Source organism: Lissotriton helveticus, chromosome 11 (genome assembly GCF_964261635.1).
Source record: "Lissotriton helveticus chromosome 11, aLisHel1.1, whole genome shotgun sequence".
In the NCBI taxonomy this organism is placed as follows: Eukaryota; Metazoa; Chordata; class Amphibia; order Caudata; family Salamandridae; genus Lissotriton; species Lissotriton helveticus.
The window spans coordinates 775,004,242-775,031,287 of record NC_136072.1 but is presented as its reverse complement, the minus strand read 5'-3'; the positions used below and the strand labels follow the sequence as shown (position 1 = coordinate 775,031,287).

Here is a 27,046-nt window from a genome sequence, read left to right as displayed (position 1 = left end):
AAGCCGCTGTGAAAAACTAACTTGGTAGAAAGATAAGATTGAGGAAACCAGACAGGACACAGCACAGCAGCGCAAAACGCACCGGCAACACAAACCTTCCAAATTCTGGAAATAAGTTCTGATGCTTGCACAGCTATCCCGGTGCCCAAAGAAAAGTGTCAGAACATAGCCCAAGCATCAAATCAATTTATGTGGGTCACTGACCTCTGGCAGCTGCGACAGATGACCAGGAGGTACTGTAACCAGGGTCAACATCTCTGCTGTTGGGGCTTCACCAAGCAACTAACGAGCTTTCCTTAACTAATACAATCACAAGCTTCCCCCAACAAATCCAAGGGTCCCACACTTTCCCACCATTAATGAATTAGCTTTCACTGTACCCCACTGGTTGCAAGCATGGGTGCTTCAAGTGAAGGTACTGCTTGCAATAATTTCAGGACAAAGGGCACCCCGTAAAGAAAAAATGACAAGCTGAAGTTCCATAATGCAAGTCCCAAAGAAATTCTGGACAGCTGCTCACTCTCGTGAAAGAAAGTAATTGAACCAAGATCAGTTCTTTTCACAAATTGCACATGCTATTTTTTTGCACTAGAGAAGACTCCCACTGTCCATGTGTGGTCATGTTCTGGCGGTGGACTCCCCAGCTATCATGGGTGAAGCCAAAGTTCAATATACATAAGAAACTAGTTTAAAAATATATATATTTTTTCTTTTTAGATGACCCTCTTGGAGTGTGGTCCCAATGTCTGTTCCGATTATGCTTCCTGCTGCTCATTGTCATACTAGCAACAACTGCTACATGTATGCAACAGGCTATAAAACCCATTAGTCTCCAAAAACTATTGCACTAATGTCCTGTCACAGTTCTCAACAACACGTGAATGAGGGCATTTTTCAATTATCGTTGCCCTTTCTCATGAAGGATGGGCCATTCCAAGAGAGAGATAAGAACTACAGAAGTATAAACGTTTGACAAAATGACCAGCTAACAGATTTTTTGTTTTAGGTTGATGGACATCCATTAATTGCTACAAAGAATCAAACAAAATCTGTGTTATAAGTGCTGATCAGTGAGTCGTCAAGATAGGGATACAAATTAACCAGTCGGTGGAGAGGATTACATGGCATTACAAAAAAACACCTTTGCTAAAACCATTGGAGCAGAGTTGCGTAGAGTGGAGGGGCACATAGTAGAGTGGAGTACAGTAGCGTACATTAGAGTTGAGTAGAGTGGTGTGGATTGGCATTAAGTGGAGTGCAGTGACGTTGAGAGGAATGGAGTGGTATAGAGTGGAGTGTCAGCGTGTGTGTCCACAGAACATTCAATCACGCAGTATCCTCGCCTGCCTTGCTCTCAGTAAATTAGTTGTTTGACAGTTAACTTACAGCATTCGGTACAGGTTGAAAGATAGTTTACATACATGTAAACCTCTCATGTCATGCACTTTAAGCAGGTCTTCCCGTGCCATTGACACTGTCCCAGCCCTTCTAGTATATCCAATGCGGTAACATGGAGGTTTTTTTCTTTTACTAAAAGGTACCAAACTTTTCGCCTTTTACAGTAGCAGTGAGTTGTACGTCAAGTAGGGTTTGCTGTTCCACTAACAATGTCCCAGCCATTCCAGTCTTTCCAACACACAATCCCAGTCCACATAATCCCAGTACACTCAAAACCACATAATTACGATCCATATAATTCCACTACACACATCCACACCACACAATTTTGCAACAATTCAAATCCAACTCACATACTTCCACTTCACGTACATCTACTATAAACTAAAACACATGGGTAAAAGGCATTGTCATTTACAATGCCAATAGCTCCAACTCTCACAAATGTGAGACCTATTGCATTCCAAATGCGTGTATTATGTATTATAGTCTACAATCCTTGTACAATTAAACAGTTGGAAAAAACAGGGCCAAATGACGAAAAAAAGTATTAAATCTGCATTGCACCAATATATTTACATAATTACCTCTACATGTGGATGCAATTTTACTACTTTTTGAAATTCACAACATTCCTAGAAGTCCGATTAGAAAGCTGTACCATGCACAGGCTGTATAACTATTCCCGGTTGGTCCTATACCCACTGTATTGAGTTATACATAGCGGAGAGGCCCACACTGGGGCAATGGAGACCCTTGTGCCATTGCACACCTTTTCCCCCCTGCAGAAAATATTTTTCCCCATGGAGGAAGCTGTTCTTAATAACCCTCCCCAAATGTAGGAGTGCAATTACGCGTCCCACTGGAATTAATGGGGCAAATGTAATGAGGAGCACACTCAACTTTGTTCCAGCATCTTTAAAAAAGGGCCCTTTCACTTTTCACCAAATAGCAACCTGCCCTGAAGAACCTGAATTAGTAAGGTGCTGTCTACATAATCAATTCAAATACCGTTTGATTACGAATGTGTTCTCTCTGTGCTTACCTGCATTGTAGGCGATCTGAACTGGTCTAAAGTGTTTGTACTGAAACATTAGAGGTTGTTACCATGTATCAATGTAGATGTGAGCCAGGTAGTTTAAATGTGAACTCCACTTTTTGAGGAATTTGATGCAAACAGTTTTGAAAAACGTGTGCTTTAATGTGATTAGTACTAAAACGGATTTGAAAAAATAATCTTTGAAAATATGAAATCCAAAATCTAAACTTCATGGGTATAACCACATATGCATTTAGTAGGTTATCAGTATTCTGGTAAACTCTACTCAAAAGTTTATACAAGCAAAAAGTTTCAAATTCCTCGTGGAAAGTGTAACAGTGACACTTCTGTGCCAGGGAGAGATATAAATGTCTGTGCGCATGACTGTATATGGGGAGGGAAGGATGTAGGTGTGTATATGTGGAGGTTAAACAATGGGTAACTTTGTATACTTCTAGAAAGGAAATTAAAAAGTTTTTTACATTAGAGGTTGGCATTTTTAATTCTCCAGGAAAGTGAAGTGATGAGTTGGCAAAAATGTTTCTAAAAAGGTAAACTGTGGTAGAATGAGGCTCCATACAACTGTAGAAATTTCCCCATTACCACACAGGTCTGTGAGCACACGTTCTTACCTTTTCGAATAAGTCATGTACACATGCTTCGTCTTCATGTAAGCTAGCAGTTTTTGAATTCCAGCTGTCATTCATAGTTGGCAACCTGGAGTAACAGGAAGAAATACTTTTCTTTGCTGCATGCGGGACCTACAACTGAAAGCAATAGGACGGAGACGATGCATACCTATGCAGGAGAAGCTTTTAATTCACAGAACCCTTATTCTACAATGCCAATGTAGTGTTCTCATGACATACCACTCAGTCGAGTGGTTTGCATATGTCACCAGAGCTCCATAATGCTATGTTTTATGTAGTTTTTATATTTTTCTTTTTGAAAAAAGAAAATGTGTTTGGAAAACAATACTACATAATACGTTCCAGACTTTTGATAAGCAGGGTCTTAATATATTTTTAGTTAATTATGGAAAATAAATTATTCATAGCCATGACATCATTGCTCGGACATACAAGTGTTGAAACCTCGGCTGCTAGGGGAATTATAATTATGATCATAAATACAAACTTTATTTTACTATTTATGATTTGCTGGGCAATCATGTTACCCCTGACTTCATAGCTCATGCACTTCAGGCGTGCTGTGTAACTAAAATTCCTCTTCTTGTAGTTATCTTTGGGCAGGACTAGGTCTAGCAGGCACAGGTAACTTGCCCCCTATAACCTTACAGACTGTACTATGCGGAGAGCCCCCTTTACATCGGACCCCTCGGGGTCTTGTATACTGGCTGGATATCTAAGGGCCAGCCCCTCTGGCACCACCAGGGACAGGATTTTGCAAGTGTTGATTCATTCGCAACCCCACTTCTCAGGTGTTTACTGCCCACCCCTGATTGAGTTTATACTTCTTATCCACTTTGTCTCTGGTGTACACACTTATCTTGGGCTAAACTTATCTGTTTGGGATTAGCTCGTTCAGTATCTATGTGTCTGGCCCTACAGATGTCCCTTTAGCATGTTGTCCTGATGAGACCCCGATAGCCATCAGAGGGTCGAAACGTCGTTGACACCTGAATGTCAAACCCTCTTTTAATAGTTGTAGCATTAATTAGTATTATATCAAGTTGTTTGTAGTAAACACACAAGGCTGTTCAATATGGTCACTCTTTCTTCACTACGCTTTGGTTGTGGTTTCTGTTTAGTCATGAAGACACAACTATGTTTTCAAGCATATGTATAACATGATTTGGTTTGCAAATGTGGATACCTTTTATCTATGCAATTCTTGAGTGTTGGTCATATGTTGCAAAATTAACTTTGGCATTCAGTGCAGTGATTTCACGGAATATTGTAATTTATTTATTAAAGATACCAATGAGAACCACTGTTTCTTTAGAATAACACTGTAACCGCTGGGCATCGCCTTTAGCTGCACACTGTATATGGGGTATGGTCTGCTTTTGTGCCAACTACTTTTATTCATAGTGAAAATGGGCACTGAGCATAGGGCATTAGTAATGGTCATACCATTAGTTTCATCATAATTAAAGGTTTTTAGCTGTCATTGCTAAAGCTAACGGCACATGAAGCAGGAGACGCGAGCCTTAGCTCCCAGGACGGCCCTCCTAATCCCAGATTAATCCTCCTTAAATAAAAGAGTTAGACCCACTATGATATCAAGGGAGGCCTGCTAGAGCTGTAGAGAGGTAGGTGCAGCCAAGCTAATGGACAATGTGAGAAGCTGCTGAATCGGAGCAATGTTAACACCAGCGCCGGGCCCAGCACACCCAAGATGCTAACAGTGTGATGCTAACAGTGTAGCGGGCAGAGCACGCTGTAACTGCTGTGAAGATGGCCTGTTCACAGCACACAGAGGAAGAATCCATGCAGGCACCTCGCAGTTGAAGTCCCGGGAGGACCAACCTGGTGCAGCAAGTGCAGCACAGTCCTCCATGCCAGCCCGCCAGGTAGGTAGGGGGAGTGGCAATGCTATGCACAGTCTTGCCTGAGGCCTGGTGACGGCAGATTGGGTTTGGCCTGTAGCAGGGAGCCCTGATAGAGGACTAGAAGGCAGCATACCCCGGCTACAGATACAAACAAGCTCCAGAACGGAGAAGAACCCACTATGGAACAGTGCCATTCCCCAGCACTGGGATTAGGCTGGTGGCGGTATATGAGGAATACACTGACGGTCCAGTAAATTAGGAATGCCGCTTACTCAAACGCTTACTCAAGATTTGGTAGTAACTCACGCTGCATACAGAGGTCCGCATGAACTCTAAACCTCTACACTGGCCTCCAAGTGCCCTTCCAATCTAACTGGGAGCCGCACCGGTGCGGAGGTCATAGGGGCCACACCAATATGGTGGTCCCCTGCTGCCTCAATCTTAAGGTCATGAAGGTGTTGCACAAGAGAGGCACATGCTGGGATTGCTGCAGTTGTGTGCCAAATAAGATCATATTTGTGGGGACCTTAGCATCCAGAGAAAAGTACGAAACGGACGCAAACAATAACCTACAGGCCATCAGGTGGAGGATTGGACGAATTGGGAGATTGTTATGATCCACTAATTCATTGGTACACACCATGTTGAAACCTAAACCACCTAGAGAAAGTGACCTCACAAAGGACCTGGAGAATCGAAAGTGGGGGTAGAGTCTGTGGATGGCACTACATCGGAGCTAACAGAAATACCTCAAATCCAGCAGCAGCATTTTGATAAAATCCTAGCCACAATCACTGCCTCCAAAGTAGCACTGGAGTCCAAGATCGACAGAATCACCACCTAAAACAAGTTGAAAAGCAATTAGAAGGGCCTTCATGAACTAAGAGCTGTCATTAAGGTGACACAATTACAACTGCAGACCCTTACAGACCGCATCTCTCAACTAGAACAGAGGGTGAAAGATGCAGAGGGTCAATAACGCAAGAACTAAGTAGTAATAGTGGGCCTTCCCGAGGGAGTGGAGAGCCCAGCCATGGTGGCATATCTGGAAAAATGGATATGCACAGAGGTAGCGCCCCATGATCTCTCGCATTTGTTTACCCCGGTAATTGCACACAGAGTACAGAATAGGAAAACTCCCCTGGAAAATCCTCCTAGTACTGTGTTGGCTAAATCGGGATGTCCTCCTACGTACAGCCAAGGAGCAGGGCCCATTCAAAGTAGAAAACGCCTCAGTGTCATTGTTCCGGGACTGCACCAAGGCAGTGCAGTCTAAAAGGGCCTCCTCCCTGTCAGTGAAAATGGAGCTCAGAGAGGCGGATCTACAATTTGCTCTAATGTTTCCTGCTAAATTAAAAGTTATGTTAGATGGCACTTAACTGTTCTTCACCAAAAGAGGCACAGGACTCCCTCGAAATTTATTAGAATCAAACAGACGTTCAGGTTCCACAATTTCAACAGCATCTCTCCATAGAAAGGAAGAAACAAAACCAGAAATAACTTTTCTACAAGTTTATGAACCAGACACTAGCTTAAGAGTGATAGAGCTGCTACTGCCTTGGCAGCTAAGGAGATACAAAACAAACAACACTCTGAAAGAAGAGTACTTTGGTATCTGAACAACGGACCTTCGACTGGGACTCCAATGTGACTTCAACATTTAGGGAAGCACTCCCATGGATCATCCCAGAACAGCAGATGATTTGTGTTAAGTAGAGACGAAACTTCTTGAACTGCCAGTGTGTGGCTGGTAATCACGGCAAAGGAAGCTACGTTAGGGATACACCTCGAGTTTCTGATACCTTATCCTCAGTTATTGCAAAGGGCATGGGACTTTTCAACCCCTTGAATTGGCGGGGGATCACATGGCTACTCTGCTTGAGGTTTTGCCACTAAGACGTCTCAGCAATTGCGGGTGGAAGAAGGGCTCGGAAATTGGTGTTGCATGGTCAAAGTACCTCCCATTGTTACCCGGTTACTTATTAGGTGCTTCCGCTCAACTAAAATGAATAAAGTTGCTTTGTTTCGGCTGTTTTTTTGCCCTAGGATGTGAAAATTGGGTTAATAAATTTACACATGTGGTACTTTTGTTTCAGGACTCGTTCTAAGTTGTACACAGATGGGTGCACAAGGTCATAGATGACACGGGCTGGAAGAGGCCTGCACGTTCAGTCACTATGGATAGTGATTTGAAAATGTATAATCTTATTACATGGAACAAGAGAAGTCTAGGCTCTATCTTCAAAAGGCATAAAGCAATTGCTTACATCAGACAGAGGGCTTTTCTCCAAGAAAATACTGTTGACTGCCCTAGAGGAAGCCCGGCTACAAGCAGATTGACGGGCCAGGTATTCGCAACAACATACTCAGCATATGGGCTTGGCCTGCATCCCCAGAGTCCGCCTTGCCCGGGTGGGGGGGCAGATCTTTCAGGTTGCTGGGAACTCAAGCGAGGAACCAATTACCGGCTTCTCTCAGATCCACAGCTGACCTGGCGGTTTTTAAGAAACTTTTTAGGACCGGGGTCACCCTTTTTACCAACACACACTCTAAAATAGACAAGGAGGGGCGGTGGGTTCTGGTTGAGGGCAGACTCAATTGTTAAGACATCCTATTATGATGCATATTTGCCCCAAACCAGTACCAACTTGAGTTCTTCAACACACTATCACTTCAGCTGGGGCAGGTGACAAGTCGTCTGAATTTGCTAAGTGGGGACTATAATTGTCTCAGTGGCGTAGAGCTAGATCGGTCCACACCACCAGAATCAGAGGTGCAATCCATCAAGGTGGCTAAAGGCTTTGCTGCTGGGAACTGGTCATCATTTGGAGGCTACAACATAGCAGGGTTAAGAACTTATCATAATACTCGAGATTATACAATATCCATGTCTGACTTGATACTACCCTGTGTTCACCCCAATTATGCCATTTGATGGGGAGAACAGAATACCTCTGGCGGACGATGTTCAACCATACCCCCTCCTGGTGAGGAAACCGGGAAGGTCACTGGCCCGGCTTATACGGCCCGTATTGGGAGGTACTTTGATGCCATATGGCCATTCCACAGGGCTACACTAGTGTACGAGCCGGGACAAATTAATGACTCCTTCTTTAACTAGTGCAAAGACGTATACAGCCCACATATAGAATAACCTGCAGAAGAGATTCAGGCATTCTTAGACAGAGTACCACTTGTCACACTGTCACAGTTAGATAGATATGCTCTTGGTGGCCCAATTACTCCAAATAAGCTCACGGGACCTATCAAAGACTAGCCAGAGGAAAGATCAGGGGTAGATATGTTTCCAGCCCAATTCTATAAAACTCAGACTTGCTAATTCCACAGTTAATCAAATTCTATTCAGTAGCCCTAGAAAAACAAGCAGTTCCTGGAACTATCCAGAGAAGCCTTTGTGATCCCTCTAACCAAGCAGAGCCAAACTGAACTTAAGGACACAGTCTGCTTATATTTTGACACTTTTCTATGCTGAACTTGGACATTAAACTACTTAGGGGCCCATTAGGATGAGGATGGCGGGCAGACTTTGTCCGCCCGCCATCCTGTCGTGGGAAGGGACCGTCCGCCATAAGTGCGGGGGTCCCGTGCGTGGAATTAGGATGCACCCGCCACAGGTGCATCCCGCATTTTTAACATTGGGGCGGGCGGTGCTAAAAATGCATGTTGTGCGTTTCAAAGCACAACATGACAGGCACTGCGCGGTGCCTGCCATGTTGTACTTTGAAACGCAGGGGGGTACCATAGTTACCCCCCATGTGACCGCCCGCCGCTTTTCCGCCGGTCGCAAAGGCGACCGGCGGAAAAGCGGCGGGCGGTCTTGCCGTCCGCCGCGGACCCCCCAGCCATCTTAATGTGGCGGGGGGTCATTTCAGTGAGGATGGCGGGCGGATTGCCCCCGTAAGGCCGGCTAGATGGAACGCCATACAGAAGAAAATAATCCAGCTTCCCACGAGGCTCCATCAGGCCCAAGGTAAGCAGCTTGAGCGGGAGTTCAAGCTGTTTAAATTCAAAAGGACACATGCGGTAACGGAGTCATAAAAAAAATTCACTCACCGCTGTTAACTCCCACAGTGCGTATTAATCACTGACTCCGGACTAACCGTATGAAATAAAATTCCACCATGTCAGCACACGTTCATGGGTCTGTCGCAGTTCAAACAGAGAGAGGCGTTCTGACTACAGCCGCACACACATCCCAGCAGGATTGATGCCGTTGGAAGGCCCACAAGCACGTCCTTCAAATTTCTAAGGACACAATGCCATTTGCATCTAGCCGTGAATGCCAGCATACCCACTGCTCATTACTCACTGTCAAAAATAAGCAGGTTAGATCTTTTGTAATAGTAAGGATTCCCAGACAGTATAAAGGCGTGTTACCTGTTTCACAACAAAAACAGGTCACATTGTCGAAAGTCAGCTCACAGCTTGGATTTCCCCCCAAGTTTGTGTTCTATTTATATAACAGTGTTGCCAGTTCATTAAATGTGCAATTCCCAATTAGACATTTAAATTTGTAGAAGCACAACAGGGCAAACAAGAATGAAGCATCAATCTGTAGCCAAAAGTCCATAAGATCCCTTGATGTAAGAAAGGTCAAACGCACTGGGCAGACTGTCCAGGTGGTAAAGGACACTGGTGGGGCTAGAGAGGGCGTTCTTTTTCTTCTAGCTTCAAGCTTCTTTACCTCAAGTTTCCTCGGTACTTTCAAGTACAGTTCATTTTTCAGTACACGTAGCTTTTTTCTCCTAATCGTCGCCATTGATGTAATCCAAAAGAAGTCCAGAGATAGCCATGTAGTAGGTTATAATTAAGAGGTTTATTAGCTTGGTTACAGGATGGTAAGTAGGATGATAGGTTCAGTAGTTCATTAGTTTTGACCCACCAGGAGCAGCATCCTTGCTGCTCAGCTCACACACTCCAACTGTTTCTCTCTCTCTTCTCCACTCCACCAGGCACTCCAGCATTCCACTACCTCATCAGGCATTCTAACATTCCACAAACAACACATTCATACTGGCTGAGCAGCAGGAAACAGGAAGCCAAGGAAAAGGATGTAAAGCAACATTACAAGTTACAACATTGTACTTCTCAGATTGATCTACCTATTTGCCAACCTGCCTCTTTGGATAGCAAGAGAGTGTTTTTTTAAGACTTGACACACTAGGTAGAACACTGATATGGGACACAGGCCGACAGAGGGTGTGCCTTAACACACTTAAGAACACAACAGGAGGACTGGGGTTTAAGACTTCGAACTGTAATCACTGGCAGTGCAACTACAGTGGAGAACGGTAGCTAGACGGAGAAAGGGCCTGGGAGCTGGACATCATAGGAGGGGACCCCAATGAAGGTGCTCGGGTATCTCTCTTTTTAGAAAAGCCGGCCAGACCACATAAGTTGCCCAGGCTAATATAGACTGTGATGGAGCATGGGTTTTGCAAATAAGATCTGCTCAATGAAATCCACCCATGTGTATGTTTTTAAGAAATACTAGTGTTTGAAAACAAAGCACTTAACATGCGTTACTAAAATGTACAACACTAAATGTGCAGTTAGATTCGACAGATGACTTCTCCAAGCTGATAAATAAAAAACATGAAGTAGATCGTGTTAGATCATGAAGTATTACTAAAGAAAGTGAGGATGATTGCTACATTAACGATAAATGAAATTATCCTGTTTGTCCTATTGAATGTTATGTCTCCTGAACTGCAGAAACGTGCTTTATTCACAGAAGAAATGCTTCATTCTTCGTGAAAGTTTAAGCTTTCGAAAAAAATGTCTTTTTGCTAAAATAATTAGGTCCTTGGGAATACTAGGCGATGTGCTTACGTGCTCCTGTCTTTGTAATGTTTCATAACGCTTCCTTAGAATGTAGATATTAGTTTATCTCTGAATAAACTTCATAGGTTGTTTCCTGTCTTAGCGAGAGATGTAGTAGACACAAATGAAACAGTTTCAACATATTAATACAAATGTACCTGTAGTTCTTCCTCTTCCTCTCTAGGAAGTTATACAATTTTTAGACAAAGCATGCTTAGAAAATATTTGTAAAATCATTTTCAGGAGACTGTCTTCCTATAGTCATTGACCAATGGAGGGGTTTAATCAGCTCCAGTAGGGGGAGCAGGACGGCCGGAAGCTAACGGCCGTGACAGAGCTCCTCCCACTTTTGTGCATGGCGTCTAACCTTCTCAGCACGCTCGCGGCTTAGCGAGCTCCGATGTTTGCACCGTAGGCGAAATTACCTGGAGACCCGGAGGTCTGGAGTTGGTGTATTGTGGCGGGTAACGCTTTCTCCTCTATGAGGTATTCAACGCTCTTTTCCTCTTGGACTTGCCCGGTTTTCTTGGAGCGGGGGGCTTGTTTGTATGTTGACTCTATTGGACAGATGATTTTGTGAATATAAATAGGAAGAAAAAAAAAACGGCGGGTGCAGCACTCGTAGCGTTCAGTGGTGTTTAATCTACCTAATTCTTTTCCCAATTGCTGCCTGCATTAATCACAGCTTTCATACCTCCCATGATTACTGGATTAAAACTTTCAATACTGCCAATTCCTCTGGGATAGTACACTGCTCCATTACTGGACATTACTTTTTTTACTTTTCCAAGTAAAGTATGGCCCATTGTCACTAAGCAATAAGGTTGTAGGAATACCTTCCTTTAAGAAAATTGTTTCCAAAAACGAAAAAATAACAGTTGCATCCACTTGTGGTGTGTAAAAGACATAAGTGTGGAAATGTTAGCTTTTTGGCAGCTTTCCCTACGCCGTGCTTATAAGCGAATAAAGGGTCCGGTAGGGTTGGGTGAAAATAAGCTGATTTTGATATTGGACACTAGCGAGGGGAATACACTATAGGCGGATGGTGACGAGAGAGGGTGGTGAGCCCTTAGAGCCAGCCTGGTTCCGGGAATTGGGCGCTGTTAAGCCCTGGAGGTGTAATCTGGGGAGGCTGCAACAAAAAATAGGCAGAAGGATAACCTATTCATTGAGAACAGTAAGCCCGCCCCCTGGTAAAATACAGGTTACTGGGTGCTTTTTGAGGAGCGGGGGTTGTCACCACGATCCTATAACCCTCATTTTGGAGGTTTCAGCACTGTTTAGAGATATTACTCTCACTCAGCAGGATAAAGAGGGAGTAGGAGACATCTATAGCGGCATCGCAGATATTGTACCCTACTTCCCTACAGTGTCTATCTATCACCCAGGGACTCCTAACAGCGGTGGAAGTGGGGAGCATTGTATGGAGAAAAATAATCAGGACAATACTCGCTTACACCCCGGCCTCTCCCCAGATAAGTCAGATAAACTAAGGTCTGTGGTATCTAGGACTCTTCCTCCAGTTGGCAGGTACACCCTCCGCAACTGGGCTTCTAATTTGGTGCCAGGTATCTCCAGACCATCGATCCCTCCCCCGATAACTCTTATCACAGCAATATCACAGAAAAGAAAAGTGAAGGGGAAAGGGGATCATAGTGGATCAGACACACCGCCAGGAAAAGGGAAGAGCAAGAAAAAGACAAAAGGCCGCCAGCTGTAGTGAGAGTAACCCCATCATTTAAATCCTATTATAAGGTTCTCTCTACTACTACATCAAGCGGGATAAAAGAGATGGCAGCGGCAAAGGTAACAACGAGTACAGTAAATGAAGATGCAGAAGCAAATAGGGAAGAGGCTCCCTTAGAGGAGTCGGCTAATGTGAATCCCCCATTTCCATCTGTATCCATACCTATTCAGTCCTGTCCATCTCCGCAACCGTCTGTACTTTCTACAACCAATGTGCCTGAAACAGTGCATCCAACTGTGGAACTCTCTAATAGCTTTTCGGCTCTGGATATCCAAGATGTAGAGCAACCGGAGGAAATATCTGGGTGCAAGGAGGACGTTCCTAACGGTGCCCCCCCGGACATTACATCTACACCAATTGCCCCGCAAACTCTGGCAGATATTTTATTGGGTCTAAGAGAGGATATAGGGAAAAGGTTTACCACTTCAGAGGCTAATCAGATGGCTATTCAGGCCTCTTGTGTGGCACTTGCCCAAAAGTGGAAGAAGTCTCAAAAAGGACAGACACCCTAGAAGCAGAAATGCCTAAGATCAAAGAAATCTGCTGAAGACGGCTGCAATGCCAGAAACCGGTCCTGGGAAGCTTGATTCCGGTCCAGGGAAGACATGGCTTGGCAGTTCGGGCTGGACTGTTCCCATGAGGCACAGGGTCAGACTGATTTGCATATGGCCATGTCTGAACTGGGGTGGCGGAGTGAGCTAAAGAACGGTGATGGATTAAACCCAGATCAGTTGACTGGGGGTGAGTGTTTGTATTGTCAACGCTCCGTCCATCACCACCTTTGGTTTTTCTTTGTTCGCCCTAAGTTGGCAGGGTATGCTCAGACGTGAGTCCCTTGCTCACTGGAGTCAAGCAAGCCCGGCTGAAGACGGCTGCAATGCCAGAAACCGGTCCTGGGAAGCTTGATTCCGGTCCAGGGAAGACATGGCTTGGCAGTTCGGGCTGGACTGTTCCCATGAGGCATAGGGTCAGACTGATTTGCATATGGCCATGTCTGAACTGGGGTGGCGGAGTGAGCTAAAGAACGGTGATGGATTAAACCCAGATCAGTTGACTGGGGGTGAGTGTTTGTATTGTCAACGCTCCGTCCATCACCACCTTTGGTTTTTCTTTGTTCGCCCTAAGTTGGCAGGGTATGCTCAGACGTGAGTCCCTTGCTCACTTTGCCACTGGAGTCAAGCAAGCCCGGCTGAAGACGGCTGCAATGCCAGAAACCGGTCCTGGGAAGCTTGATTCCGGTCCAGGGAAGACATGGCTTGGCAGTTCGGGCTGGACTGTTCCCATGAGGCACAGGGTCAGACTGATTTGCATATGGCCATGTCTGAACTGGGGTGGCGGAGTGAGCTAAAGAACGGTGATGGATTAAACCCAGATCAGTTGACTGGGGGTGAGTGTTTGTATTGTCAACGCTCCGTCCATCACCACCTTTGTTTTTTCTTTGTTCGCCCTAAGTTGGCAGGGTATGCTCAGACGTGAGTCCCTTGCTCACTTTGCCACTGGAGTCAAGCAAGCCCAGCTGAAGACGGCTGCAATGCCAGAAACCGGTCCTGGGAAGCTTGATTCCGGTCCAGGGAAGACATGGCTTGGCAGTTCGGGCTGGACTGTTCCCATGAGGCACAGGGTCAGACTGATTTGCATATGGCCATGTCTGAACTGGGGTGGCGGAGTGAGCTAAAGAACGGTGATGGATTAAACCCAGATCAGTTGACTGGGGGTGAGTGTTTGTATTGTCAACGCTCCGTCCATCACCACCTTTGGTTTTTCTAAGATCAAAGAAAACCTTACTACATCAGTAATTAATATCGACAAATTGGTCCAGCAGAATCGGGAAATGAGAGAAGACCTAGAAAGACTTGAAAATCATTCGAGGAAAAACAATTTAAAATTCCTGAATATCCCAGAGGACCTTGAAGGGAAGGACATCAGGGCATTTATTGTCGCAGTGCTTAAAACTACAATATTAAAAGATTCCTCTGATTCTGATCAAGAACTAATGGATGACATCCAGAGAGTCCACCGTGATCCTTTCAGGCAAAATACAGCGAGAGAGCGCCCAAGAAAGATTTTGGTCAATTTTCTTACATATGCTATCAAAGAGAGGATTTTGTCGTTGGCCCTCAAAGCAGGCTCCATAAAATCAGTGTCCTTTTCTACATCTTTTTCCTTTACAATCCGCTCTGATATATCACACATTACAGCATCAAGGCAATGGGAAATGGGTAAGAGAATGACAATATTTAATTCTTTGGGGGCACGTGCTCAACTGAAATTTCCTGCTTCACTTCGGGTGATGTGGAACAACCACATGCATATCATCCGACATGTGGAGGAAGCAGACAGTCTGATCGAAAAAAATAAGAACAGATAATAAAGGGCCAAGTGGAGAAGAGTGGCAGCTAGTTGAGACTGCAGGAAAGGGGCGAAACACATAGTTACAGTAACACAGGAGAGAATTTAGTCGGGCAATAAATTGTTAGATCCGAAGTATGTTACACACCCACTCCAGGTAACAATTGATACGGAAAATTTGATCATTTAGAATTTGTTTTCTTTACACATTTTTTAACAAACATGCACTGGGTGGGGGGAGGATCCGTCTAAGAGCGGAATGCTCAGAAAAGAAAGGAGGGTTCCCCAGGGGGATAGTGAGGGTTTGGGGGGACAAAAGGGGGGGGGGGGGTGGGGAGGGTGCAGAGGGGAAAAAAGAAAAAAAAATATGTCCTCGTTTTATAGACACTCACAAAGACCCCAAACTAAACAATACTGCGTAGATGGTTACATCGCTATTAAGGTAGGAGGGAGGAGGGAGGAGAGGCGAATCTTTCTATGACTCATAGCAACATGGATTTTATATCCTGGAATGTTAACGGCCTTCGCTGTATAAGGAGACGCAGGGTGATTTTAAAATATCTTGAGCAGTCTACGGCGAAAATAGTCTTGCTGCAGGAAACCCATTTGAGTTTTGGTGAGAGTAAGGAGGTTTTTGGGAAACTTAAATGGATTGGAGCCTTTTGTTCCTCTGAGCAGTCGACACTAAATAAGGGTGTAGCAATTTTAATCAAGGCAGCCTCTGGAGGCATTATAAGATCATCTGCATCTGATCAGTCAGGGAGATGGGTTCAAGCGCAAGTCGACGTAAGCGGAAATGCTATGACTATTGTCTCTTATTATGGGCCAAATATAGATGACCCAGCCAGCCTGCAGAAGGTACAGCTCAATCTTGCCAAAGTGCGCTCCCCTATGATTATAGGGGGTGATTTTAATATACTTCTTGATCCATCGCAAGACCGCTCTAATTACCATCGGGCAGTCACCACTCCGAGATCTCGCAGTGCCATGACGAATTTTATACATGATCTTGGCCTAATTGATACCTGGAGAGCCAAGAATGTCCTGGAGTCAGGTTTTACATACTTTAGCAAAAAGCATGGGCATGCATCAAGACTGGACTACATTTTGATGGATAGAGTCTGTCTAGAGGCCTTGCTAGATATTAAAATTTTACCGAGTATTCTGTCCGACCATGCCCCTATCTCTTTTTCAATCAATATGGGGAAAGCTAGGATTCCAACTAGTCTTAGATGGACCCTAAAAAGGACAGTACTAAATGATCAGGACATAGTTACAGTGATTGGCGTCTCCTCTAATAACTATTTTTTGGATAACACAGGGTCTGCCCCATTTGAATTTGTCTGGGACGCCTATAAGGCTCATATTCGAGGGCAGTTTCTTAGCCTAACTAGCCTTAGCAATAAAAAAGAGGCAGCTAAATTTAGGACAATAGAAGATAAAATGTAATCTTTGGAGGCGCTGAGATTAGGCACCCAAGACGATGCCTTGGCACAAGTTTTGGCTGAAATAGAATGTCTCCGCCTAGAATATCGAGGTTTATTAGATCGAAAAGTCAAGGCCCAGTGGGCTGCATATTCTATGGAAAATTATGAGTTTGGAGAGAGGGCCGGTGCAGTATTGGCTGGAAAAATAAGAGCAGACCGGGTCAGAAACAACGTTAATAAGCTAATAATCGATGGCCAGGGAACTATATCTTATAAGCAAGAAGATATGGAAAAAAAATGTATTCCCTCTTTTCGAATTTATATCAAGAAGAGGCCTCTCCAGATTCCACCACAACTCGACAGTGGCTGGAAAGCAAGGCTCTCTCAGGCCTAACAGAGGATGGCCGTAATATGCTTAATAGTCGCTTTACAGAAGAAGAGATAAAACTGTGTATAAAAAAAATCAAAAATAATAAGGCAGCAGTGCCTGACGCCCTTCCCGGCGAAGTTTATAAAACGCTTCAGGATCTCTTGGTACCAAAACTTTGTGAATTATTTAATTATATATATAGCGCTCAGGGTAGAATTCCGCCGTCTTGGAAAGAGTCTACCATCGTGTTAATTTTAAAACCAGGGAAGGATCCCCTTAGGGCGGACTCTTATAGACCAATCTCCTTGCTGAACGCAGACTATAAGATCTTTACTAGTGCTTTGGCAGGGAGATTGGCCAAACTGGTCCTGTTTCTGATCAACCCGGACCAGAAGGGTTTCATTCCGGGGAGATACATCCATGAGTTAACCTTACAGTTGATCGGTAATATTGATCTTGCCGTAACGCGGTCGGAGCCTTTAGCGGTGGCAGCCTATGACGCGGCGAAGGCTTTCGACCGTGTCAATTGGGGTTTTCTATGGGATGTTCTTACTATCATGGGGTTTGGAGAGACCTTTATTCAAACTATAAGAGGATGCTACGAGGGTGCTTCGGCTGCAATTTTACTGAATGGCTCTCTATCATCACGTTTTGATATTAGATGGGGTACAAGGCAGGGGTGCCCCATCTCACCCCTCTTGTTCGATCTCTATATCGAACCTTTGGCACAAGCATTGAGACTAGACGATCAAATTACACCTTTCAGAATAAAGGAATACTGCTGCCAGTTGGCATTATATGCAGATGACCTACTGGTTTATACTAGTAACCCAGCAGAGGTTTTCCCCAGAGTCGAGGAGATTATGGCGGACTATGGTCGATACTCCGGTTATTTAATCAACAATACAAAAACAGAAATAATGTGCTGGGGTGTCGACCAGTGGGAGAAAGCAACAAGCAGCCAGTTCAGGTATTTAGGCATATTAATTACACCTGAACTTAATAATATAGCGAAAATAAATTTGAAAAAAGGTAGCTAAAGATATTGACCATCTATTCTCTAGATGGCAAAACCTTCCCTTAACAATATACGGGCGCGTTAATTTGGTTAAAATCTATTTAAGGCGATTCCCTTAACATTCCATGATAAAATCTTAAGGAAGATCCAGGGAAAGATAGGTAGTTTTATCTGGGCAAATAAGAACGCCCGGATGTCCTGGAAAAAACTGAAAAGAAGACTGATAAAGGGGGGGTTGGCACTCCCGGACATTGTGTGGTATGCCTTCGCTTTCCAGCTTAAAAACGTCCGCACCCTTTTAAGTAGTCCAGACAACTCTCATTGGGGGCAGATTTTGAATACGATGTTAGATCAGGAAGGGGGTGGCCCTGGATTTTTGTACAAATTTGGCGCCCCAAGAATTTACAAAAAGGTTTGCCTAAAGGTATTGAAATCGGCCTTGATTCTTTGGAACAGAGTTAAGGGGTATTGGGGTATAAAATATTATTCAGATTTTGTCCCTATATGGGACTCCCCCCCGTAATGTCTCCGGGATAGCCTATCTCTATCAGTCAGGAGAGCGGGAATAACGATCTGGTCTGACCTAATATCATCAGATGGGGTACATCCTTGGGAGGTGTTGCGGTCTAGGATTGGAGACTCCTTTTCAAAATTTAAATATATTCAACTCTGTTCATGGTATTCCTTTGAGAAAAACAACATAGGTGGAAACTGGGACATCGAGTTTGCACTTTTGGCCTCAACTCATACGAAGAAAGAAGTGGGGTTTTTGTATAGGAAGCTGATTGAGGCAGATGAAATTTGAGCTCCACCATTACATCATGTATGGAGACTCTCTGTCCTGGAGGTCCCTTCAGCTGATCTGTATAATCTCTCCCTTCAATATCTATATAGATTTGTTAAATCTGCCTCCCTTAAAAAGAATCACTACTATGTTATAAATAGGCTTTACTACACCCCTAAAAAAAAAAAAAGAATCGCAAAATTTGTCAACCCACCCCCTGTATGCCCCAGATGTGACATGCCAGAGGCTGACGATATCCATGTCTTCTATGAGTGCCCTATGATTGGCCCTTTTTGGGCTACTATTGAGAGGACACTGGAGAGTGACTTTAAGATGAAACTTAGTCTTAACGCTGCAGGGTTTTTTTCGGTTTGGACACTGATCTCACAAATGGGTTAAGGGAGACACAGGTAGCTTTATTTTTTACTCTTATCTTAATTGCACGTAGGGAAATATGTAAAGTCTGGAAGGATGTCACCCCTCCCCTGCACGAAAGATGGCTTCAATCTGTACTCAGAATAGCACGCTTAGAAACTAGTATAGCACACAATAGGAACAGCGCAGTATGGCAACCTCTGATGGAATGGGCCAAGGAAATAAGGTTGGTAAGAAACCCCGAAATTGTCCAATGATTACACCTGGCCCCGGAATAAAGGGGTAGCCGGGTCGGCTCTGGGTACAGCAAGAACTTCAACCCGGGGCGCCCAGGATGGACAGTGGGTTGCGAATGTTCATTTGTACGTGCCAAGGTGAGATGAGGACAAAAAAGAAAAAAAAATTAGTCATTGACCAATGGAGAGGCTTGTAGAGAGATGTAATAGAAACATTTTATTAGAGATAAAGAAAAATTGTACTACAAAAGTCAACTGTGGGAAAGTGTTCTTCGGCTCGTTCACAAGATTGGTGACCTGACCCTGCGTTTGTGGTATGCTGTGCTGATTTCGGATTACTCTGGCTGGCGTATTCTGCGAAAATCCTAAGAGACTTTCCTAGAGACTTTGCAATCATCGGCTGGTGATGCTCCTCATGCTATACCCCAATTGGCCGTGAAGTTTGCTTTTCTGACTAATTGCACGCTGTGCATTAGTATTTCTGTTTCAAGAAGTTCATAAGTGAACTTAGTAATGCAACAGTTTTCTTTTTCTCTCTCTCCTCTATACCAGATGTTTGAGGATTTTGAGTATTCAACCAGTTATGCCTGTTGTGGACTTAACCTGTAACATTGAGATATTTTATTCTGTACTTGTGATTGACCATTCATATTTTGAATAACAAAGAGAAAATATATAGAAAAGAATAGTGTTTGTCTTTATTCATGAGTTATTTTGACATAATATTATTTGCTTATTGATGTATAGTTTATTCTTTCATTACAGGTCCTCGTGAGGGAGTAGCTCTCCGACTTTCATTACTTAGTCCTATTTAGCTCTACCAAAGATCCATCGGAGGACCTTTGATACTGCTAACCGAAAATTAATGAGATATGGGCCCGTCATTAGAGTTAGGTTTCCATAAGTGTTATAGTAATTGGTGTGGGATATATGATGATAAAACCCTCCCACCGCTTCCGCTGCAACAGGTAAGGTATTAGAAGAAATGTGCAAAAATGACAACACATTGCCCTCTGTATTCACTGGCATTACCACTTGTTGGATTGCCATGTGCGGACTACACTCATTCCTTTTTAAGGCTCAAAAGTTGATGCTGTGGACTAAGGCAGGTCTCATTGCGATATGGGATTGTTACGTGAATGGATATGTCATACCATTGAAACAGACGATTCCATATTATGATCTGACCCATAGGCATTTCCTGACGTACAGGGCACTAGTCCGGACAGTTGCAGCCTTATGGACCACAGGTGCGAAAGAACCCACACAACATGCAGTCTTACAATTACGCATAATGAGGAGACTTTTTAGAGGGGACCCTAGATTACGCACTCCCTAAGCGTTCAACTCCAGCTGCGTATTTTATCCATATGGTTTAGGCATTTCCAACAATACAGGGATAGTAGAAACGAGTTTATAAACATCTGAGTGAATCTCGCAACCGAATAATTGAACTGACACCTGAGGTACGCTGGTTAGGTGTTTTCCCCCATCCACATGGGCTGCCGCAAGGGGGAGGGCAAGGAGGGGCGCTTGCCCCCCCCTGGAGCGCCCCTCCTTGCCCTCCCTGCAGACACCCATGACCATCACCACGAGGCGTCTTCAATCCCTCGTTCACCTCTCTTTTAAACCTCACGCCAACTCATCTCCTCCTACCTCAACTTTAAACAGAGGCGCAACTAGAGTCAAGTTTTGGGGGGGTGGGGGGGCTAATTCATCCAGCAATATGCAGATTGGAGCTGCAGGGGCTCTTTGAAGGGGTGAAAAACATCAAAGCCTCGTTAGCAATTAAATGGTCTTTTAAAGACCTGTGAAGTACTTGGGTGCGGCTGTGTGTGTGCTTCCGTTTGGTTTCCTTCTTTTCCTTTCTTTCTCTGCTTCTTTCTTATTTTCTTTTTCTTGCAATCTTGACTTTTTCTTTCTCTGTCTCTCTCTCTTCCTTTTCTCTTACTCTCCTTGTTTTCTCACACATTCTCTAGGTCTCATTCTCTTTTTATATTTCTAACCTTTTCCCTTTACCTGTTTCGAGAGCAAAGGGACAACTCTACTCCTTCGGGACCCCAAATGTGAACCTTTTTCAATACAGTTCCTGTGCCATTAATGCTATATTCTCAGTGTTGCCAGACTGGGCTACCCAAGTGTTTAAGTGTTGACTGGTTGTCAAAAATACTGGATCTGTGAAATATTCATCAACCCTGATCAGGGAGTAGTGCTGAAATCGGGGTAGTCCTCTGCTTACAGCTGGATATTAGAGTGTGAGATTTCAAATTTTGAGTCTTTCATCTAGCAGGGAACCCTAGAGTTATTGCATTAAGTGAAATCAGGATCTCGGGAAGTTGCCTGCCCTGTTAAGTTATTATACGTAGGCATGAGTTTGTTGGTGATAATTCTAATGGACCTGTGCAATAACTCTCTCAGATCCATTTCAGTTCTGTTGAGTTGGGAGCATACAATCATCACACCTATCATGAACAAGCATTGGCATAGCCAATAGGTCTCGCCTTTGGGACCTGCTGTATAGCTAAATACTTATAAGGTCCCAAAGGCAAGACCTATTGGCTATGACAAAGTTTGTTTTTCTCAGCGTGGCCTGTGCATTACCCGATCCTGATTTTCTGCCATTCTAGCCCCGCCCCTATTGGTTAACATTAGCCACGCCCCTTCATTTGCCAGGTTAGCCACCCCTGGAAAAATGTCTGCGGACGCCCATGCCCATCCATCAACCAAAAGAGCGGTAATACACTGATTGACCTGACACTTGCTAGGAAATAATTAGTTAGGTCCTGGAAATTGGCACTTGGTCAGATGTATGCAAAAAGGGTTACAGAAGTAGAATACTGGCCAGGCCAGGCCAGAGCAGAAGAAGAGGCTCTCTTGAGGGAGGAAGCGTGTGGGTCTTGCAGAAAGCGCCTTTCACAACGTGGAGGGAAGTGATCTACAGATTTACAGAATACTTGAATCAGAAATACAATGCTCGGACGCCGTTGAGAGTGGTCTTGGAGATGGCAGTAAATGCTCCCCTACCCGAATCAGTATGGTTACCAATAGCTAGACACACCCATGAATGCTAGCTGTTGTACTAGTTCACATATTTCTCACTAACCCCATCACATCTATTGTCCATTCTTTAAGTTAATAATGAAAACATGAGTCTATACATGTGATTATATTAGTGTTATTTCTTAGTTGTTTGTTTATACACCTAGAATTTCGACACTACTATGTTGCTGCATTCAAAGCAATCGGAATTGCGTGCCATACCTGTGCCTGTAAAGACTTACTAATAAAGTGTATTTACGATATCAATAAAAAGAGGTTTAAAAAACATGTTTCCAAAAACCTTTAATGATTTTGTTTGCCAGTTCCCAATCAACCTTCATTTGTCACCCACGATTCTTCATTGCCCTCTCATAGCCATAATCCTAGAGCTGGGCTTGCTTCTTTGTGTACTTGCAATATGTTCACTTTTTAGTAAAGGAAATGAGGATGTTGTGTCTTTCTTGACATTACTTGAGCAATTTGGGTGACGGCTCATTTAGTCATGGGATGTTACTATATGTTGTTATTGCCCGTTAGACTCAATCTACATCTGAGAACAAACTGTCCTCCATTCACTAACAGGTCAATATCTTAATTAATCGACATTTTTACGTCAAACCATTGAGTGGCAGAGGGCTGTTGGGCGCTAATATGAGTCATTTAGAAGTCCTCATTGGAGTTTCCTGGGGTCTAGGAACATCATACTAATGCTTGAAGCGTTAAGTACTTCTAAGGGACCGTGTTTGGGATTCTGACCTCAAGGAAGTAGTCAAGTGGCGATGGTGTCTTCCCGCGAAAGATGTAGGGGTGTGCAGCAGGAATTACCTACTGAGGGTGGTGAACTGTGGGGCTGTGAGGTCGTGGCTGGCAGAGCTCTGATTCGAGAAAATAATGGCCAAACACCCTGTGGACAAGTGGTTAGATTGTAACTGAAGGCAGTGAAGATAGGAGAAGCTAACACGCTAAGGTGTGCTTACCTCCGCGGGGTGTCAAGCAGCTCCCCGTCGTCCTCGCTGTCACTCTCGCACGGGCACTGTAGCTCCAGGCCCCGCTTTCTCTTCCTACACCGGCATGTAGCCTCCTGTTCCTGAGCCCGGGGAGGCCGCATTCGGCTACCCAGTGCCCCCATTGCCCCTATCGGTTACAGAGAACGCGTCCCGCGCCGGGTCCGGCCCGTCACGCGCAGGCCATGCTTCTAACTTCCGGAAGCCGGACCCGGCCCGCCACAGCGGCACAGAAAATCCCCCTATCCACCTCGCTCTATCTCTCCCACGAGTTCTTTACTAGAACTCTGTGCTCTCAGCCATAACAACTAAAACTTCCGGCCCGCGCGACTGAATGACAGCCTCGCGAGGCCCACACCGCGCCATGGCAACCGAGAAGCTGGTTTACGATTGGCTGAATCGGGGAATAGAAAGGAAAGAAAGACCTGTTTTAAAAAGTCGAAGAACGCGTCAGACGTGGTGTAGTTCTTCATGATAGAAGCGAAGTTCCCAAAAAGCGCACACGATATGCTAGACAATTTACTAGAGAAAAATGTAACTGTACCGAAAAATCGATTAGATTTACATTTGTACACAACGTTGCATATTTTCTTCTGCAATAATTCCAATGTATAAAAGAAAGGAACATGCTTTAATGTTATGATTATTTTTTTCAGCGGATTTAAGAACAAATTGTGTACATTTAAATACAGAGGGCCGTTTTGGAGCGTTGCTAGCACCAAGTCACCAGAAGGCCAACGTGTGTTACAATTTCTTTTTTAGTGTGTATATCAGTTTTACAGTATATACTGTGTTTACTGTATATATTGTGTAACTCTTATATTGTGTTTACTTTTGAAAAGTCCCTTTCATTCCATCAGCATGCTACTAGTAATACTGTGTTCTAGATTCATTTCTGCTGGAAGATTGAGAGCAGTTGCTTGTGTGAAAGGACCAAAACAAGACATTTTCTTGTTTGCTGCATATTGGTGTTTCAACGTTGTATGCATCTACTTGGGTTACCCTGGATTTTACTTTACACAGCATCAGTAATTAATGTTTGAATATACGTTGACATAATGGCCGTTTTAGAACGTGGAAAGATCTACTAAGGACACTAATCAGTATAGTACCCTCGGAGTTGCATTAAAGAGAGAAAGTTTTGCTCCATGCTTGACCTTCTTTTGGCCCTTTATCAATCTTTATCCCAAACTACATGTAGTCTTATTTCCCTCTCTCAGTTTGCCCTGACTTCTTTGTGTGACAAACAGCCCCAACATCATAAAGGGCTTTTTTAAAGCTGGCACTTTCCCTAGGGTGGCAAACACAAGGAGATGATGGATGTAGCGCTGAAACTTTTCAGACACTCACCCCCAGTCACAGATCTGGGTTGAATCCATCCTTCTTTAGCTCACTTTGTCACCCATTCATATCCAGCTATATGCATATCAGTCATGTTCCGGTCCAGGGAAGACATGGCTTGGCAGTTCGGGCTGGACTGTTCACATGGGGCACAGGGTCAAGACTGATTTTGCATATAGCTGTGTCTGAACTAGGGTGTCAAAGTGAGCTAAAGAACAATGATGGATTCAAACCAGATCTGTGACGGGGTGAGTATGAGAAAAGTTTCTGCGCTCCTTCATATTCTCCTTGTGTTTACTTTCCCTAGGGTGACCAGATTCTCAAAACCAAAAAACTGGGACAGGTCTTAGACATAGAAGCAGGACTACCGTTTGCAGTAATCATCGACATAAAGGTAGGACTATTTGACAGCGATCTTAAACAGAAAGTGGACTACAATGACAGCCGGCTCCACAGATGAAGAACTACAGACGACAATTCAGATGTGTGACACAGACAGCAACGGATTTTTAAGCTAAAAGCATGTGCATTATAGGATGTGGGGTTTTACTTTAATAATGCCAAGAACAGCCTCAAAACTACTAACTTTCAAAAATGTCTAAAAAGCTTGCCCCATGCCAGAAGCCGTGCAGGGGAAGAGGAAGAAGGAAGAGAAAGGAAGACAAAAGGCACTATGAAGGGCTGAGGAGGTAGGCCGGTCTGTGTCTCTGAGATGATGGGAGGGATGCGAGAAGGCAAGTAGAATATGGCTGTATAAACAGTAGCCATATTCACTTTTTTAACGTATGCAATCAGCACAAAAGAACTGGAATAAAATGTATGTGTCTTTGCTTTTTGTATATATATATATTTTACTTTTTATGTTGTGTTACACCAGTTTGTGTTGTCTGTGTTTTTCCACTGCACTATTCTCACAAACACATGTTTGTTTCATTTGGACACTTTTTCATTTAAGCTTGATGGTACCAATGATGACAACAGGGCAATCCTGGTGAGTACCTGCCAGGTTCCCCATTGGTGTTGCGCCCGTGAGGTGCCATCTCGCTTGCACATATTTTTTTCACTGTTGTATATGGTTTCACAACTGTCTTTTCAAAGGGACGGGCGTTTTTAAGTTGGGCACAATACTGATGTTCCCCCTACCCCAAAATCCTTAAAAGAGGGGAGGTAGTTGTAACTGACTGCAACGTGTGGGACATTAGTTCAAAAAGCTAATGTGAAAAGTGCTTTTGGGACTAGGTCATAACTGTTATGATGAGAGAAGGCCTGTTTGTGCCTCCGAGATGAGGGGAGGGACAAGAGAAGGCCTGTGTGTGCCTCAGAGATGAGGAGAGGGCTGAGAGAAGGCCTGTCTATGCCTCGGATGTGTGGGATGGGCTTTAACTATAGGCCTGTCTGTGCCTCTGAGATGAGGGGGGATGTTAAGAGTTAAAATTGATGCAGTATGATGCACTGGTGATTTCCTCTCTGTGCACGCTGTTGTCGTACATAAGTGTTTCATGTTGAGCAGCTTTAAAAACACATCTAGGTACTGTGTATGCATCCATTCTTTTCTGTGATAAAACACATGACATCATAGTGCTCAAAAAGATTTCCCCAAGTGCATTTTGGGGAGTGCTTTTCTTCAGGGGGCAGATACTGTCCAATTGCAAGCCAGCATTTCTGGTCATCTGGTAGAACCGTCCAGCGCCCAGCTTCCTCCCAGGTAGGCGGTATGAGTAGTGCGGAGAAGGGTACTACAGCAAGGTACGGTATGTCACAGCAAGCAGAGCTCGCCTTTGACACTGTGTATCTCACCCAACCATGTCCCATGTGACAACTGCACCGCAGACGTCTCACCGATTCTATGTCACACAGGGCCTTCATATGTAGTAGAAATACTACCTGAGCAGGCTTGGAGGCTGCAGAAACCTGACCACATCACCACTCAAGGTCGACACCCGACACTTCCCCCCCACACTCCCTTCAACCACTCATGCACCCTCTGCCCTCCCAGCGCTCCTAAACAAGGCATCGCGTTGAAGTCCCATACAGCACTCTACAAAGACCAGGTGACATGACAGAAGTACTCAGCCTTTAAATGGGATGAAAAACTGGAGGGAGGGGGGGGGGGGGGGGGGGGGGGTCTCAAATGGGCGTGGCCTATGTAATCATGGGCGTGGCTTAATACACATAATCTAAAAAATCTATGCTTAGCATCGTGTCCCTCCAGAAAAAAATGACTGCTTCTGTCATTGTATCCAGATAACTAATACAACAAGTAATATTACACACACAACAAGCCAGGACTATTAGCTTTGTCAATTGTTGTTAGCTGAATAAGCCAAATAAGCAATAACTTGGACTTAGTTGTACATAACAATGAAAATGCTACAGTTCTGGAATGATGAGACTGTAAGAACTATAACGGGTCTCTGTGAAGGCATTGCAGTGGTAAGATTTGTTTTTTCATCCTGAGGGCAGAAATGAACAGCCTAATAGAGACCTATCTCAGCAACTCAATAACACTTTTAGAAAGGAGGTATTTTCTTGCCTAACTGTCCAAGCCTGCCTCTGCTAG

General features: G+C 44.2%; 1 protein-coding gene across 1 annotated transcript in view; it reads right to left on the bottom strand.

Moving 5' to 3' along the window:
• The window catches only part of GMCL1 (germ cell-less 1, spermatogenesis associated), a 478,283-nt gene extending 454,765 nt beyond the window's left edge, over positions 1-23,518 (bottom strand). The window contains exon 1 of the mRNA XM_078666688.1: positions 23,119-23,518. Coding sequence (XP_078522814.1) covers positions 23,119-23,270 — 152 coding nt within the window. The 5' untranslated portion in view covers positions 23,271-23,518. The remainder of the gene's footprint in view (positions 1-23,118) is intronic.
• Positions 23,519-27,046: the final 3,528 nt, after the last annotated feature.